Source organism: Rhyacophila brunnea, unplaced genomic scaffold, assembly GCF_057557595.1.
Source record: "Rhyacophila brunnea isolate RB1 unplaced genomic scaffold, BYU_Rbru_1.0 scaffold_12, whole genome shotgun sequence".
Taxonomy (NCBI): Eukaryota; Metazoa; Arthropoda; class Insecta; order Trichoptera; family Rhyacophilidae; genus Rhyacophila; species Rhyacophila brunnea.
In genome coordinates this window covers 37,193,979-37,211,654 of record NW_028232774.1, presented here as the reverse complement: position 1 = coordinate 37,211,654, position 17,676 = coordinate 37,193,979, and the positions used below count along the sequence as shown (strand labels likewise).

The 17,676-nt window shown below is 34.8% G+C and overlaps 1 protein-coding gene across 1 annotated transcript in view; it reads right to left on the bottom strand.

Moving 5' to 3' along the window:
* Nucleotides 1-582: 582 nt before the first annotated feature.
* The window catches only part of scra (anillin, actin binding protein), a 117,119-nt gene continuing 100,025 nt past the window's right edge, over nucleotides 583-17,676 (bottom strand). Inside the window, exons 10-19 of the mRNA XM_085940175.1 lie at nucleotides 11,071-11,407; nucleotides 9,870-10,046; nucleotides 8,372-8,545; nucleotides 8,176-8,266; nucleotides 7,603-7,746; nucleotides 6,671-6,816; nucleotides 5,518-5,598; nucleotides 5,253-5,426; nucleotides 3,422-3,637; nucleotides 583-867 (exon numbers count right to left, since the gene is read on the bottom strand). Of these exons, the coding sequence (XP_085796301.1) occupies nucleotides 583-867; nucleotides 3,422-3,637; nucleotides 5,253-5,426; nucleotides 5,518-5,598; nucleotides 6,671-6,816; nucleotides 7,603-7,746; nucleotides 8,176-8,266; nucleotides 8,372-8,545; nucleotides 9,870-10,046; nucleotides 11,071-11,407 (1,825 nt within the window). The remainder of the gene's footprint in view (nucleotides 868-3,421; nucleotides 3,638-5,252; nucleotides 5,427-5,517; nucleotides 5,599-6,670; nucleotides 6,817-7,602; nucleotides 7,747-8,175; nucleotides 8,267-8,371; nucleotides 8,546-9,869; nucleotides 10,047-11,070; nucleotides 11,408-17,676) is intronic.

Here is a 17,676-nt window from a genome sequence, read left to right as displayed (position 1 = left end):
AACTTATAATTGCATGATAATACATATTTACACATGCATTTTCTTGTTATTGCCACGATAATACGTACTGTCAGCAGTAAATCCATGCACATGTAAATGGGGTATTATAATCATTTGTGTCTTACAATCGCTGTCAATAATGATATTTTATTGGAAACCGCAGAGACCAATAAACATGAGTAGAATAGTGATGCAAGAAAATCAGAAACTGAATCTGATGAAGTTTCAGACTTTAATTAATGGTGATATTACAGACGAAGTACTTAACAATACACTGATTTATATTATCATTGTATGACTTTTATCTTTAATGGTATTTATATGTAGTTTATTTTACTTTAATTATTGGTATTTAAAAATAAGAGTGTGTCTTAAAATTGATGCAATACGGTATAACATTATTCGGCCAAGAAAGCAGTAGTTTTAAAATGCCGTATGTCCATGCAGATTATTTACAAACTTAATATTTAAGTGCAGAGCCTAAATTAGTAAATTTTGAATAAAATCTATATCAATCAAATCTATAAATAAGTACACAACACAACTCAAAAGAACTGTTTACCAGATTTGTCAATATTAAAATCAATCGGAAACATTACTAGCTTCCTCCTGTGCCCGGGCATCGCCGATTGCTTCATTGAGTGCCTTCGCCCATGAATCTCTTTCAGGTTTGGTATCAGCCGCCAGCAGATGCCTCCGCACGTTTTTGGCGGGGGCACACGTGTCTAGGGTGGGGACGCGGTTCGAATCCGAAGCGGAAACTCGAACCTCCAGCATTAGCGTGTGCGGTCGGGCGCAGAGATCTCGGGGGGCTGGCCCGATTGTCTTTGTCAAAGCTGTGCATAGCTCGATTGTGCTCATTGGTGTCTAAAAAAGGATACATCGGTAAATAATCGAGGATAACTACATCAATAGATGAATTATTTAAATACAGGAATTAAAAAGAAGTAACAAACATATTTTTTTCTTTTCTAGTCAGCGTCAACATAATAGTTTATAAAATCACTTGGTATTTACCACATATAAATATTGTTTTTACGACATGTGTTTCACTCACATTGTAAGGTTTATCAAGTATGAGAACTGAAATTTACATTGGACTTTGTGCAATGATGTAACTATTGTCAATGCTTGGAGGGGAAGAGCACTATGTGATTTGGGAATTTTTATCCCCTGTAATTAATTATAGCCCTGCGTGATAAATCGTGTCCGGAAATTTGTACGTATGCAGTTCGCCGTATCACACTTCATTCACATATCATATTCATAATACACATATTAAAAACCGTCCAACCTTTTTGGATCGTATAGTACTGAGATAAAATTCATGTCTAAATAAAACACAGTTTTTGTCAGTTCCTGTAAACCATGGGTGGCCAAACCGCGGCCCACTCGGTATCAACTTGTGACCCGTGGAGCAGTGAGAAAATAAAAATAATATCAAATGCTGCCGCTAGATGTACTAATTTCGAAAATTGAGATTCGATATTAGCTCATTATTTTAAAAAGCACCGTGTGCTTTTTGCTGCATTTGCAACGCCATTCTCCGTAGATGTGAATTTATTATCGGGAAATTTACAAATGAAACATTGTGAAATATGTTGCGATGAACAGTTAAAGGAGAAATTTCATCAGGTTGGTTCGGAAGACTTTTACAAAACATTTATTTGGATAAGGAGAAATTTCCTGCATTTTACAAACATGTTCTAATGATGACTTCGCTATTTGGAAACACTTACACGTGTGAACAGATTTTTAGTCGGATGAAGCATATCAAATCCCGAGTGAGAACACGAATCACTGATGTGCATTTGGAAAACTGTTTGCGTGTAGGAACAACCTCACTAGATATCGTTATTGATGCACTTAGTTCTGCCACACAAAATCAAACTTCTCACTAAAATTTATTATTTAAAAAAAGTCTATATATGTTTGACTCTCATTTTTGTTTTATTTTATTAATATATATAATATATATTTCTTTTTTGTTTTGTATAATAAAAAAATCGGTTATGCGGCCCGGTAGGAAATCTCATTTTTAGAATCTGGCCCGGATGCTGAAAAGGTTGGCCACCCATGCTGTAAACTGACAAAAGCCAGCGGCAAACAAATTTTTAAAATAACCGATATACTGGATTATATGTTAGGTAAGATTAAGTTTTCATTCTTGAATTCATGAATTTTGCCAAAATCGGCTATGAAAATAGAGTATAGTATAGTCATCTCTTTCCGATAAGAAAGCTCACGGCGAACTGTGCTATGGTGAAATGTAAAGTACAATTTACATGTGACCGCGATAAATACACATGTTTTTTTCTCATACGATCCAGAACATGGACCCAATAAGTTGAGCAAATGGCTATAAACTATTTGTGAAGAAACCTCTTCAGGATGCAATCAGTGCAAACCGGATTGTATAGAGCCAATGATGATACAAAAACAGCAAAACATGAATAAAATAAGTGTGTGCCGAGTTCACGTTTGTTTTGTTTTCCATTTTCATAATGTTCAACATTGTCATTGTCAATGTATGGTAACCGTGCACGGAATTCTCATCGTCGATGTAAATATAATCCATCCTATCGTCTTTAAAACTTTTCCGCACACTCACAAAATTGCTCATCGGTTACATCAAAGTCTATGACATATTTGTATACGTAAAAGACAAAATAGCCGAAATAGGTAATATGTATTTTGGCTTGTTTTGCATGTTTCGAATGCATGATGTACAAAATCTAAGTGTTGAAGCGGTACGGGGTCGTTTTATTTTTATTGAGAGGTCTTGGTTTGTGATCAAAGTGTATTTCGTTTATTAATGTTTACAATGACAATTTAACACAATGCGGGTATTAGTAGAATTCATACGGTGAACTAATCCAATCGAATAGCTCACATAACTCTAATAGGTCTTACTGAATATAGCATATCCATTTTCATAGGTCAGGCAAGGCTGACGTGATGAACTAGGTGAGCTAGATATTTAGGCTGAGCCAAACTCAATCACAAGGTCTGAAAGTCAACCTGTGCTTTATAAAGCTGAATGGGCGACCTTTTCTATGCCTCTTGTGTGATGACATGCTGTGAGCTGCAGTGCAAGGCACTTGGCGATGCTATGTGTAACGTCCGAAGCATTCAGATGCCCACGTACTGCGTTATAAGTGTGTTTTGTTACTGTCAAAATTTTCATGATAGTCAAATGATTTACGCAATCGACCGATCGACCCAAAATTAAAGGAATCCACCTCATCCAGTCTACAAAAAATCTTAGTAATTGTCAAGCAAAGCATTCGATAGCGTACTTGGCTTTCAACTGAAACATTAGTGGTTTGAGGCTGAAGGCCTTCACCTGTATTTCAATTTTAAAATCAGTCATGACGGTTCTTCGCTACCCATCACTTCAAAAATACTAGAACCTAGTTACCTTCTTCTGTTCATCATCGGGATATCTCCAGTAAGAGAGGTCAGTCCCTGAAAGAACACACCAGCGCCTGTGCCACGCCCCGAAGCCTCCTGACTCCTCGAACATTGTGAGGAAGCCTCGCACAGCCGGACGAGTCTTCGGGACGAATAATCTCGCGCCTCTTTCCACTTTCAACTTCAGCTTGACGGTTCCCTCTAAAGGACCACCCCCGCAAGCCTAAAATAAAATTTTAAAAATCTAAAACGATTGTATAGGAAATTTCATATATTGTTGTTCTCGTAAACCTTTTAAATAAAGAAACATTTTTTTGTAAATATAATACACCCAATCTTCTTTTTGCAAGGGGGATATGTTCCAAAGACTACTGTGCAATACAAAACCGTGTAAAAAAGATAAGGTGCCCATACAAAAATGGTAGATAGGTTCAACTCAAAAATAAATCGTATTTATTATTTATAAATTAAAATATTTATACATAAAAATACATAGTTTTCAATTTAAATTAAATTTAGCATCGAGAAATATATTCATTCAGCCTCGTTACTTGACAATAAACGTGCCTGTTTACTGTTGTTTTTTCTCTGGCGAAAAATCACTCTCATCGCTGGAAATATTTAATGACGCTGACGCCGAAGCACGCGGCGCGTCTCTAATATTGAACCTGAAGTGACTGATTATTGGCGCCATGTATGTACGTATGTATGCCTGGGCGGCATCTGGTGACAACTGTATGCACCAGTGGCGTGCGGTTCATTGCAACGGAATTTTTTGATCAATATGTACATACTTACATATAGACGTATTTTTATTTAAATATAACATATTAAACCATGCAAAAAGAGGATCGGGTGTATAACCTTTTAAATGGAATTTCCAAATTTTAGAAAAGAAAGAAAAAAGAACAAACTAAATAAAATGGCAATGATTCCTGGTAATTACGAAGTTTTTGTGAATTGATTTTTATGGATAATTATAATTATTACAAAAATAGAAACTGCCATTATTGTTCCACCGGCCTCATATGCAGTGCAATGATCGCATAAGTAAAATCACACATTTGACAAACAATTACAGAACAAGGTGCATGTCATACCTACATAAATTTAATGACCAAAGGTCGAAATAAACCTACAAGAATGCAGCTATAAACAATCGTTCATAATCGCCATATTTCAATGCGCCAATGTCGAAGCAAACCTTCACGATAAAAAGTAAACCTTCAAAAATAAATATGATTTCATCGCCAAGAAAAGAGATTCGTGTTTCAAAGAGGATCATCTAAACCAGTGGTTCACAAACTTTTTCATGAAAGGGACAACAACCTTTCTTTTGTAAATATTTTCTGCTTTTTAAAAACAGAAGGCAAAAAATAAATTCATTGTGTAAACTTATATTTTGAACTAAATATACATTATTATTACTTTTATTAATATACTAAAAAATTATATTTATTTTTTTCACCATATGATTTATGCAATTGATTGTTTGAAACTAAATCCTGCAATCTAGACTCAAAGTTTGAGGTGTGAATACGCAAAACGGATGCGATATGGTTGTCTGTTAATTTTGATCTGTTTCATTTATTGATGCTTATTGTAGAAAATGTTTTTTCACAAATATAGGTACTTCCAAATAATAAAGAAGCCATTTAATGAGCATGTTTAACTGTATTTGGATATACGTCAAGTCCTTTGTAGAATTCAATTAAATTCTTATCACGATAAGATGCTTTTACTTCCACGTTGTCTTGCAAATCTATTAATTGAAGGACACATCAAAAAGTCACACAGGACACACTTTGTGAACCCCTGATCTGTACTGATAACGTTACCTTATTCAGTGAGAAGCAATTCCTCTGCATCTGATGATGTCCAAAGATGCAATAGCCGTGCGGCTGAAGGGCGGGTGTCCGTACGGCAAAGGGACCTCCAGGTGAGGCGTTCACCATGGGACTTCGCAAATCAGCTCCTTTTACTCCCTTACGAGGTGTAGCCAACTTGCCAGACTAGAAATTAGATATTATGTTATATCAGGCCAATTAGGGCAATGGTCATAAATTTTAACTGATTGTCCTTTACATTGGTTGAATTTCTCACCTTTTTAGTTGCTATGTGGTATTTGACATCATGGGGCAGAATTTCTTTCGATGCTTGGAGAGCATATACCTCAACAGTGATCTGTAAATAAAGTTAACATCTTTAATAAGAAAACAGTATTATAAAGCATCAGATTTATTACTAAAGATCAGTGGCAGCTGCTCTAACACCATACAAGTGCATTGCACTCCTCACAATTTTATAAAAGAAAATATCACTCAATTTTAGTTTTCATAACTCATAATCGTACGAAATCAAAAAGAAACTGAATTGACAAACTTATCCTCACTAGTAGACTGAACCATTTGGAATGAATGAGTGATTTCATGTAACTCGACACAATGAGTTTCTTCCATTATGAAACCTTCTTGGTCTTGAAATTTGAACTCTCAGAGATTCTGATGGGAAGAACATCAACGCAATCGAAATGTGGTGATGACGGAGGATGCTCCGCATTCTATGAACAGCTAGGCACACAGATGTCGCTATACTGGCTAAGCGCTCAGGTTAAAGAGTGCCTCTCGGCCGCAAGAGACAGTCTCCAATTCTTTGGTCACATAGTACGTAGAGATCCAAGCAGCCTGAAGAGGAGAGTGATCATTGGTAGCATCGATGTGAGGAGGTCGAGAGTACGAAAAAAAAATCATTACTAACCAAACAAATCAATATTACAACAATGAAAAACAATGTATAGCTGACGACAAACGGACATTGTCAGCATGATTTGGAAAACAAGTTGCTCTTAAAGATGAAGTCAAGAAGCGGAGGAGAGTAAAGATAATAATTCTCAATTAGCAATCAATAGGAAGGGTGAGAATTTTCAATATCATCATCATCAGCCTGAATCTATAATATAACTGCTGGATGAAGGCCTCTTCAAGCTGCTTCCACTTCTCAGGGTCCTGTGCGTTGTGTTGCCACGTACTTCCGCAGAACTTTATCATTTCATCGATCCAGCGGCCTCTAGGTCTACCTTACGGACGTTTTGTACCTCTTTGATACCACTGGATGATTAAATTTGTCCAACGATTGTCTCTTCTTTGAGCTATGTGTCCAACCCATCTCCATTTGAGGCTTTTAATGAACTCTATTACATCGCAAACCCTTGTCTGTATCAATATAACAATATAACATACTTTTCAATATAAAATACCTTAAAATCAGTGTCGAGCCCTTCCATCCTGATTTTATCGGGGAAACTGACATCAAACAATTCGGGAGTGGTCTTCACCATAGAAGTGGCCACCACCTTCTCTTGGCACTTCACCAGGCACACCAAGTAGTGTCCCACTGCTCCATCTGTACAGTATATTGTTGATTTATAACATGATTATAAATTTTTTCAGAAATATCGGCATTAAGTTAGCCTTAAGGCCATGCATTAGTTGAGGCACGGTCTAAAAAGATCGTTGCTAGGCGATGTGCGGATTGCGGGTCGCGGGTGAAAATGACGCCTGTCAAACGAAATATTATTTCTCATATAAATCCAACATACGTCCATTTTATGTTCTGTTTATTATTCTATTAGTATCAATAATAATATATTCATTGACATGTTTGCTTTTTAAAGTAAATGGGTAAAGTTTTTAGTCATCTTTACACGATTTTAGAATTAATTGGCCCGTCGCCATCACGCAGCAAAGTGACGTGCGTCCGACTCCACGTTCTCTCAATGAATGCGAAGCAAGTACAAATTTTCGTCGCGCGTACAGTTGAACATTATTTGGCGTTTCACTGATGCGTCACCTTAACTTAGGCATTCTAATAATAATAAACACAATGTTTGTTTTTATCATTTCCACTGAGTAGCTGATTTCGGTATTGTATGGTTAAGTGTTGCTTAATGCCATTTAAGCACCTACATATATCTATGCATTTGACCCTAAGAGAAGACATTCACAGTCGTTTGTGGATGATCTAGGGCCAAGTAATATTATTATAATTTTGTGGAAATTGACAATTGACAAACAGGTCATGTGAACAATTGACAATATTGATAATTTGCTGTAGATATTTTGAGGTGTTGCCTTTCCCTTCAAAATAACATCCACAAAATAACAAATCAACATAATAATTATTACGTACCCGCATTCAGTTGTCGAACATATTCCCTCCTAAGTGGCAAACAGAGGTCTTGTATATTGAGTGTGATTGGGGTAGTGGCGGGTGGAGATGCTCCTTCTACCTGAACTCTCTGCATCTCGTGCAAGCATGCTTGGCGCCTATGACCTAAAAAAATCACCAGATATTTTAACTAAGATAGATGTGAGTAATCGATAAAACCTCACAAGAAACACTTATTTGATTAAAAAAACATCACAAGAGTGAGTCTAAGATACGAACTAGCCTTCTATAACAACTCACTAATTCGGTATCCCAAGAATACAGCATTTGACTATTTCACTCCCTCAGCTCCATCTAGCCAGTCCAAACTTTACTGCCTCTTCCCTCTGGTTCATGGTCATTCACACAGCCATCGCAGTTCGCAGTCTTGATTGATTGAACTACACTTGCTAAGCATTGCAAATTTTCCGCAAATTGTGAAAATGGTACGAAACCGTTGTTAATAACGAATTATTGTAGATAGTTTTGAATTTCATTTAACACCTGTTAAATGTAATATTAAATATCAAAATAAGTGGTAGATTATTTACTAACTTGCTAGCAGAAGAAGTCTTTCTCCCTCGGCTTGCTCTGTGGATCCGCTGAATTCGATTGTCGAAGCACACAGGTTCAGCGCTTGGCTAGCCTATAACAACAAAAAAGCACAAAATATTATTCACATACATTCAAACTAATCAATACGTCATATAAAAATATTTGTGAAATCTCAAAGCTAGTTAACAATATGTACCTGCGATATAACAGTGTTCTGTTTGGCGACCTCATCCATGAGTTCTTTGATTCTCCTCTTCGACTCGTGAGCTGAAATCTTGGCCTTCTGTTCATCAACCTTTTTGGTTTGTTGAACATTCTCTTCTTCACCTTCCAGTCTGACCACTCGAACAGGTGTTGCAGGTTGGGAACCCTATATATCACAAGACAAACCACATTTACAAACGTAAAATGTACATGGGATTAAACCTATCGATTTATAATACTTTCACATGGATTCTATTAATCCTCAGCTTATTTAACTGATTTAATTAATAAATCCATAATATTATTATTGTATTTTTTTCATTGGCTCTAAAAACCAATGTGGATCTTGGCCGCCGCACAAACAGTTTTTTACGAGAAATGGATGTTAGCCATTTCCTCAACCTATATCAAGTCCATGCTTGGGGTCCAAACACATTTTGTGGCCATCAAAGAATCCGTATGATCCAGTTCACATATTAACACTTTACGGTCCGGTAACGCCACATTGGCGTCCTTTGCAAGCCGAACGTTACGATCCGGTGACGCCAACGTGGCGTCCTCACATAGGCATATCTTTACTGTGAAAAATAAATATGAAATTTAATATTTGGTTGCAAGATCTATCGACAGATGGCTGAATGACATGTGCAAGAAGTAAAAGCATGATGGAAAAAAAATATTTCGGGGTTTTTACAGAGATGGCAGACGTAATACCATTCAGTATTTTTTTGTACCTATACCATTTTTTTTATTAGTTACAAGCCCATTTCTAGACGGGTGAGTCACGAGACGTAAACAAAAAAGGTAATAAACACTCAATGTTATATTCCAGTGTCATCACTTCAACTTCGAAATTTAATTGTCGACCCTTTTCAGTGGTAGTCAACCATTTATGAACCTGCATTCTTTTTTTTTTTAAATAAACGCGATTTTTAGCTATGAAATTGCATCCTATTTGATAATTTGTCTTTAATGGTTTACTACCCATGAAACATCCACCATGCTTCATCATCCATGATAGAAATTTTAACTTGAAAATGAGAACAGTTATAAATGTGAACTTGTATCGCGTTGTCATTTTCGTTCGCTTTTTTCGGGAGATTATTGCTTGTGTATCTGCATAAATAATAGCTATTATTATTTATATTGCACTAATTTCATTGAAAAAATAATTAATCTAAGTATATTTTAGCTAGGATATATTTTTTTTATTAGTTTTATCTCCAAAAGACGGGGGGAGGTGCGGGGCGGGTTACTTGTTGAAGCTTCGAACTGTAAATTTGGGTGTGTATAGACCGGAGGACCCTTCTGAGAAATTATCGGTTTGTAAGCGCATAGAAATGGGCACGCCTCGTCCGACTTGGACAAAAATGCGTCCCGCGATAACATTTACTTAGGTTTTTTTCAGGGGTATTTTAATATTGATGTTAAATTCCTGATACGGCAATCGAGACCTTTTTATGGAGAAGGGTTGTATTTGGTAATAGTACCTGACTCTGTTGCCTCCTGTAGAAGCTGACAGTATGCATAAGGGGTTTGCCTGTCTCATCGGGGATGGGTGCTTGTCCTTTGGAGGGGGGAGTCTTCAATGGCGATTTAAATTTAGTTTCCTGCTGCATCTCCGATGCCTTTTTGTAGCTGAAGCTATTTGATGGTAAAGCCATATTCTAAAAATTAAAAGAGGAATTTATAAATGAGACATCTAGTCGGTTTTAACATTAACTTCTTTCTTACATTGTATTGTATTTTTCAGTGGTGAGAGGTGCTAGTAAGCTGTTAGGATTCGACATAAATAGTCATACTTTTTTTTTTTTATTGAACTAAGAATACAATTTGCAGATGGTATTGGTTAGTTTTAAAAATTCCATTAAACTCTGCATAAACCAAACCACAATAGTTTAGGTGTGCTATGGGCGATCCAACAAAAATAGTGCACACTTTTTCAATTTTATTTTTGTTTTCGTTGAATTAAGAACACAGATGGTATTGGTTCTTTTTTTTAAATTCATTAAGCCCTAAGCAAACCATAATCGATAAAAATATTCTTCTATCTATAAAATGTCTAAAATGATGCAATTAAATCATACATCATTTTAGATATTTTATAGATAAACGAATATGGCTTGAATTAGGCAGAGTTTAATTGAATTTTAAAAACTAACAAACTCTATCTATATATTGTAGTCACAGTTCAATGAAAACAAATATGTTTTGCTGACATAGTTTAGTGTGCACTATTTATGTCGGATCTTAACAGCCTACATCCACCCTTAAGATTGAGTGAGAAATGACTCAAATGAGATAGTACCTAACCAAAATAAAGTCAACAACAGATTTATTGTATTGAATGGATTGTATGATGAAAGGAAGGTTCCATAAAATCTTGATAATATTGCGAATATGTATATACCCTGGCAAATAAAGGTAGTAAAATGTCTAATCCTAATGGAAAGATTTATTAAATATATTATTTACTATCATTTATTTATGTCAAGTGAATATTAAATTAAATCTATAAAAGTGCTAGCTATGACCTGATTATCGAACGTAGAATGAAGACATTTCTTTTATGGTATTAATTCACTTTATGTGATCATTAAAATAAATATTAATTAGCATGATAAGAAAGGTTAGGACATCATAATGGTATAGAAATCTTTCCTATAAAGTCAAAAAAATATTCCAACTCACCTTGTTAACTTTGGGAGGAGTAGGTCCCGTGCTCTCAGTCTCTAAATCATCAAAGTCCAAATCCTCATCATCCAGCAAATCATCAAGATCCTCATTATTGGCTCCGTCACTGGAACTGTTCATTAGATGACCGCCTTTTGCGCTTTTTCCATTACTTCCAGAGCGTCTCTTGGACCGTAAAGCCTTGCGTCCCTTCGAGCAGTCCTTGGAGACACTTTTAGCTTTGGACTTGTCAACACCGACCACTTTGAGGAGATCTCTTCCGAATGAGGTGTTACCCCAGTCTTCTGTTTCGGTGTGAGAGCTCTGGTTCGAATCTGAGCTTGTATTTAGACTGCTACTGGGACAGAATAATGAACATTAGATTATTTTGCAACGATTGTATCGAGACTACATTATTTATACAATAATCAATGTTAAATTAATTTGTCTTTTATTATAGAAACTTCAATAAACAAAATTACAATGAAATACTGTTTAGATACATTCTTTTTTCATATATTAATTTATTATTTCCTATTTGTTGTTTACCATTTCATCCAATCTTGTAATATATGAGCATTGTGTAAGTAAAACATTGGACGGAATGAAGACATAATAGAGACACAGTCGATTTCTTCCATTGAAATACTGTATAGGAGACCTTTTAGCTAATTTTATTTACGTTTTACATTTACATGAACACATTTGTTGATATTTATGGATAACTGTGACGTCTAACGCAATGCAATTTAGGTTCATTAGTTGGCCCATTGCTATGAGCGAATTAGGGTTTATTTTGCTATTGTGCAGCTGACTTTATGAATGTCCAAACTCGTAAATATGCAGTTGACTGTATTATAGTTAACTATGAACTATTCCTATTGTATCGAAAACCGATAACCATACTGCATTGAGATTAAATTCATGTCTAAATAAAACACTTAAAAACATGTAACAAAAACCACCGTAATACAAGGTAATGACAGAAGAAAATAGGTAGGTAAGTAAATTTAAAATACAATCATATCGTATAATTATATATATGTAGGTATATAAAATTCCGAGTGATTCAAAAGTACGTTATCAAGTAGGTGCCAGTAAGTCAAAATATCTGATAATAATGACAGCGTTTGTATCAGATATTTTATACCAATCAATATCAAATTAATGTTCATATTGGAATCTAATAAAATTGAAAATTCGAACATTACTGTCGGCAATGCTCCACAAACAACGGGTCAGTTTTTGATCTCAATCATATATGGCCATCTATCTCCAGCATGACAGCTCATGGTGAACTGTGACACGGTGAAATGTAATACGTACAATTTACATGTAACTGTCCAAACTGACAGTTGTGTGTGAATGTACAATTTTATTGCATTGACTACATTGACTGCCAACAAGTTTTACATAAAATAAATAAAAAAAAAAATGATAATTCATTTTTTAAATGGCTACAGGTGTCCATTGCGGCACTGAGAGAAAGATTTATTACGTTGCACTGGGCCTACCAGCTCGCCAGTCCTATGTCTCGCTCTAGCAATTCTACATGAGGTTTTTTTTGTAAGCATGGCTGTATTCGTTTTGATTTCAGATTAGTCAATAATTATCCAGTGAAATCTTATTAGCGAGTTTGCCTGTTGCGACACAGTGCATACATAAACTTTCACTTTGTGAGCCTATCTTTAGTTACTTTGTATGAATTTTCTCAGACCAAATTGCAGTAACATACACAAGGGCCAGTCTCCGTATATAGGAAAATACACAGTACACGTGCCCGACGGTGGTGAATAACAACTTGAAGGTCCGCCGGTCACCGGTAACCCCTACAATACCCTTGAACTAACCCAGTGCCGGTTACCAGTGATTCCCATGGCAATCAATGTGTTAAGAGTATCTTCAAAATAAGGATAGTGAAAAAAAATGTCATTGACTTTCCTAACCTCTCGGTACCTATTTTTTCAACTGTACTTTTTAAAGGAGACGATTGTCGTCACATTTATTTGATTTTCTCAAAGCCTCAGTGTTTCTGTGGTTGTTTCACGGCTACTACTAATTACTAGTAATTAGGCCTCATCACCAGAACTGTAGTCTTAAAACAAGCAAAAATATTACATACTTAATGTATAATAATGTACTACTTTTATGATGCTATCTATTAATAGTTAAAATCTAATCCTCAAACATATTATCATCTGTCGATTGGAATTGTCTAACCATCAATGGTGTTTTAAAATTGGTTTTACAGCAAATGAACTAATTGAAAAATAATGTGACAGTTATAAGTTTTTATTGAACATACATAATTCGAAAACATCTCAGAAACACACATATTATAAAGAATATTGAAAAACATATGGTGGCAGACAGGACTTGAACCTACACCCATCGGGTTCCGAGTACTAACTTAACCATCTGCACCCTATCTAATTACTTCAAAATCAACGAAATTAATAAAAGCAACTGACAAGCTTTTAAAATTTCGGTAATATTGGTGACTGCCTTTGTGGTTTGAATCAAACTTTAGCCAACGAATTTAAAAAAAGGTGTCGCATGAGTTTCAGTAAGTTAATATCAATGTTTAAGCAAGTTGTATTAATAAAATCAGGCATTTTTGTTTCAGGCATTCGGTTATTTATTTATTGAAGTATGTGCACCTACATGTTTAACAAAAAATGACCAAATATCATGACAAATGATTCAAATTAGCTGAGTTGTAAAATTTTGGTTGCTGATTTACATGAGGTTTTCCAGATTCCCTTTTTAATCGCGAGTGGAGAACTACAAGGTTCTAAGTGTTTGTCCTTGGAGAAACAAAAGTAACTAATGAGGCAGCTTAGAATACTACTTCATTGTTGGGTTTGTTTTTTCAAGGACGAACACTTAGAACCTTGTAGTATTCGGCTCGCGTAATGTCCAGCTGTAATCATCTATGTTTGATATTGTTTCTCCACCTTGGTGGAAATGTTCATCATGGTCTTACGGTATGCTTCCGAATTAAATATGTTTAGTAAAGAATGTTACATTCTTAAATTCTGTGGAATTATTCGTTGAATTAAAAAATATATATATATATATTTTTTTATAATAATTGCATTGCGGAATATTAACTATAGCGGAACAACTTAATCTTGAAATTATGATATCTTCTATATTCAAACAACATCTTCTTGGCTACGTGTTAAAACAGTGAATTTACTCCCATTTTTAACTGCAATTCCATTATAAACTAACAAGTTCCTCCCATTTAGTCGACAACAGCGCCTTCCGGCATTTGCCTAAATCTTCTTCATACAGAGCACGAGTTACATAGGGTAATTTTTATTATTGTCACCGTTATTATCTCTGACTGCTCGAAGCATATTTCATCATTTTCTCTTACTCTCGCGTCGTTCTAACTATCATATTTTCTGTCAAAACAAGTGAACTACATGCACATGTGGTATGTTTATAGCTGGGACAATTAGCTTGCTTGCTAATTTGTTTAAATATGTTCCATATCAGCGTATATGAAAACACGCTAAAAGAAGTAGAAATTAATATTTTCATATGTTTAATATTCATTCTAGTATTTGTGGTTTTCTCCTCTTTCGGCTACTTCATTTCATCAACTGAATAAGAGGCGAGTGTCTGGTTTAGTCTATTCTTAGTGCATGTATTATTTCACTATTTCGTGGTTAAACATAGTTTTGTTTACATTATGTAAAATACGTTATGTGGATTTCATATCATCAGCTGGTTTCCATGCACTGCTGGATGAAAGACTACTATACTCGCCCACTTTTAGAATACTAGCTCTTTGCTATCACATACTGCAGCCAAACTTGACAAGCTCACTAATGCAGTAGGTTTTTACTCGTAATAACTAATCCTCGGACGAGTCTCTGACAACCTTCAGTATTCGGGAACCCATATGCTAAGCGAAATGGTAATTACTATATTACAAAATATATTTATTATTTTTGGCTTCATAAAGGATATTTTATACCCTATAATGTTGTTATACATAGCTCAAGCTACTTTTTGCAAGCATTCTATTAATAACGACGAGGTTTGATAATTTTCACTGTGCTGTCCCTTTATAAGTAAAGATGTCTGTCTTAGCTACACATATAAACCTTAATTGGCTGCAAATTGGTCCATGCCAATCACCCCAACACTTAATAATTGAGTGCATATTATCCAATACCTAGACCGATCAACCAAATGGCCCAGCGCATCTATTCTATACACAAGACTGCTATCGGCCGCTATGGAGGGTAGTTCGTCATGTTTTTATTGAGGTACAATAAGTGAGTTGTAATTGTTACAATAAGTGCTATGTTTTAACAGCACCTCTGTCGGCTGTGCTAACTTTCAGAGTGAGATAGACAGTTTTGAGTATTTAGACGGCTAACTTATTGTAACAATTATAATACCTTATAAAAATATGAAAAACTACCCTCGATAGCAATCTTGTGTATAGAATGGATGCACTGATTATTTTATGAAATGTCAAAATTTATGTATGCATTACACTGCTAAAAAAAATTAGCTAAAATTCTATTCTATATTTTGGTAAATCAAAGTTTATCACATACCATTGTGTTGAGAACACTTTCGAGTTGTCAAACATACCCTATTATTTGCATTACCATTTTTACCTGTAGATATGTCTCTATTTGTCTTTTTTGTTGTGCTGTTAAATACTTACACAGTGCTCATGATAATTACAAGACGGATGAAGGAAGGCGTAAATGGTACAAATGTAAACAATTATTTCAGAAATCACAATTTATTAAAAAGAAGGCATCTTTATTAATCAGTATCATCATCATTACAAAGAATATCACAGATACAAAAATACTTAAGTACAATAACTAAGTAGCTCGAGATTCACTTAAATACATATTATACAACTTATTATAAGATCTGCAAATTGTTTCATTACCATTTGAAACTAGAATACAGTAATACCACGACTTACGCGAACTCGCAGTTTTTTATCCGACACCTCAGACCCAGTTCTACCAGAAAAGCACTTGACAATAGCAAGCTCGACAGAAGGTCTCAGCTCAATTGAAACAGGCTTAAAATTTTTAGAAAACATGACTCCGAAGAACGCGTTATAGCTACAAAGCAAGGAATAAAAAAATTATTAGCTTGCTACGAAGAAATTCTGTGTGAAAGAAAGAAGGCATTGTGTCGTCAGCCAATTTGTTGACATCGAAATAACTTTTTAACGTAAGTCAATTATTTATTTTGTACATATTAGTAAAATGTAAATACAAAGAACTGCAATTTTATTAAATATTTTTCTTCTAAACTGGTGTTTTTCTTAGTATGGTCCCGATTAAACAAAATTTATATGTATTTATATGCAAAGTTGTACCCCAACTTATGCAAATTCAACTTCAGACCTTATTAACGGGGTATTACTGTATTCTTCAAGCTAAAATAATAATAAATAATCGAAAAACATAATATCATGTCCGACTTTAGTGGACAAAACAACCTTTTTATCAAATCTGTGAATATAGATGAATCAGTTATTTGTTTGTATTTTTTTTTTAAACCATGTTCGATCCAAGAAAATCATATGGGAGGAGGGTGAAGGTTGTATCTATTATAATTTTTTTTTCAAAAATCATCTTTTAATGAATGATGGGTTTCGTGAATAAAAAAGAATTTCCTTGTTGAACGGATTCTGTAACAATAAATATTTTATTTTCTACTCTTGTCGTAAAAAATGTTTTTTTTTGTCTCGAGTTTGTCTCGGATATCCTATCGATCGTCATTTTATATGTCAATGAACAAAGTAGAGTTAATTGAGATTCAAAGTTGAATGGTGACTACGAATGAGTAGAATTTCATGTAGCAAAGATTTCAAGCGAACAGATCAAATGCCTACTGTAAATGTACAAAATTACTTACATTTTGAAAACCAATAACAATTTTAAAAGGGTGATGTTCCATCATGACAAGATAGAAATAAGGATTTATAAATTGAGTTATATTTCGCAATACTGAGATAATTAACGACAGATAAGCAATTGGCTAAACGGTCATAATTTTAAAACTCTTTAAAAGGAACACAGAACTGTGTTACCAGCTGTATGAATCTGTATTATTTAATTTAAAAGTTTAGTTAGCCGACGTCACTCAAAATCAAAGTACAGTAGTGAACGAATGCCTGTCCCTAGATCTGTTGAATGGACACTTTTGTGTTGGAATCCATAACATAAACTCATTGGGTGAGGGCGAATCACTTAACAACCATTCATTGTAAAAAAAATATCTACTCGGTGGAGACCCGTCTGCTGTCATGGAGTGAAAACGACATCACCAATCATTTATTAATCATTTTTCTAAATATGTCACATATACACACGTAATGTGGTCACAATGACATTCAAAGACTATCGGGGGACTTAAAAAAATGGGAGCGAACTGAATAAAGAACTACGATAATTTTAAGGACAAATGAAATAAACCTTAAATAGATTGTAAGACGTGATACATCATGAAAATGATGATATATATAAACGCCATCAACTGAAAAGAGACTGCATTATTGATCTCTTAAATACAAAAATATAAATTACTTTCCTCAACCTATTGTGGCGTCATTGAAAGCATCAT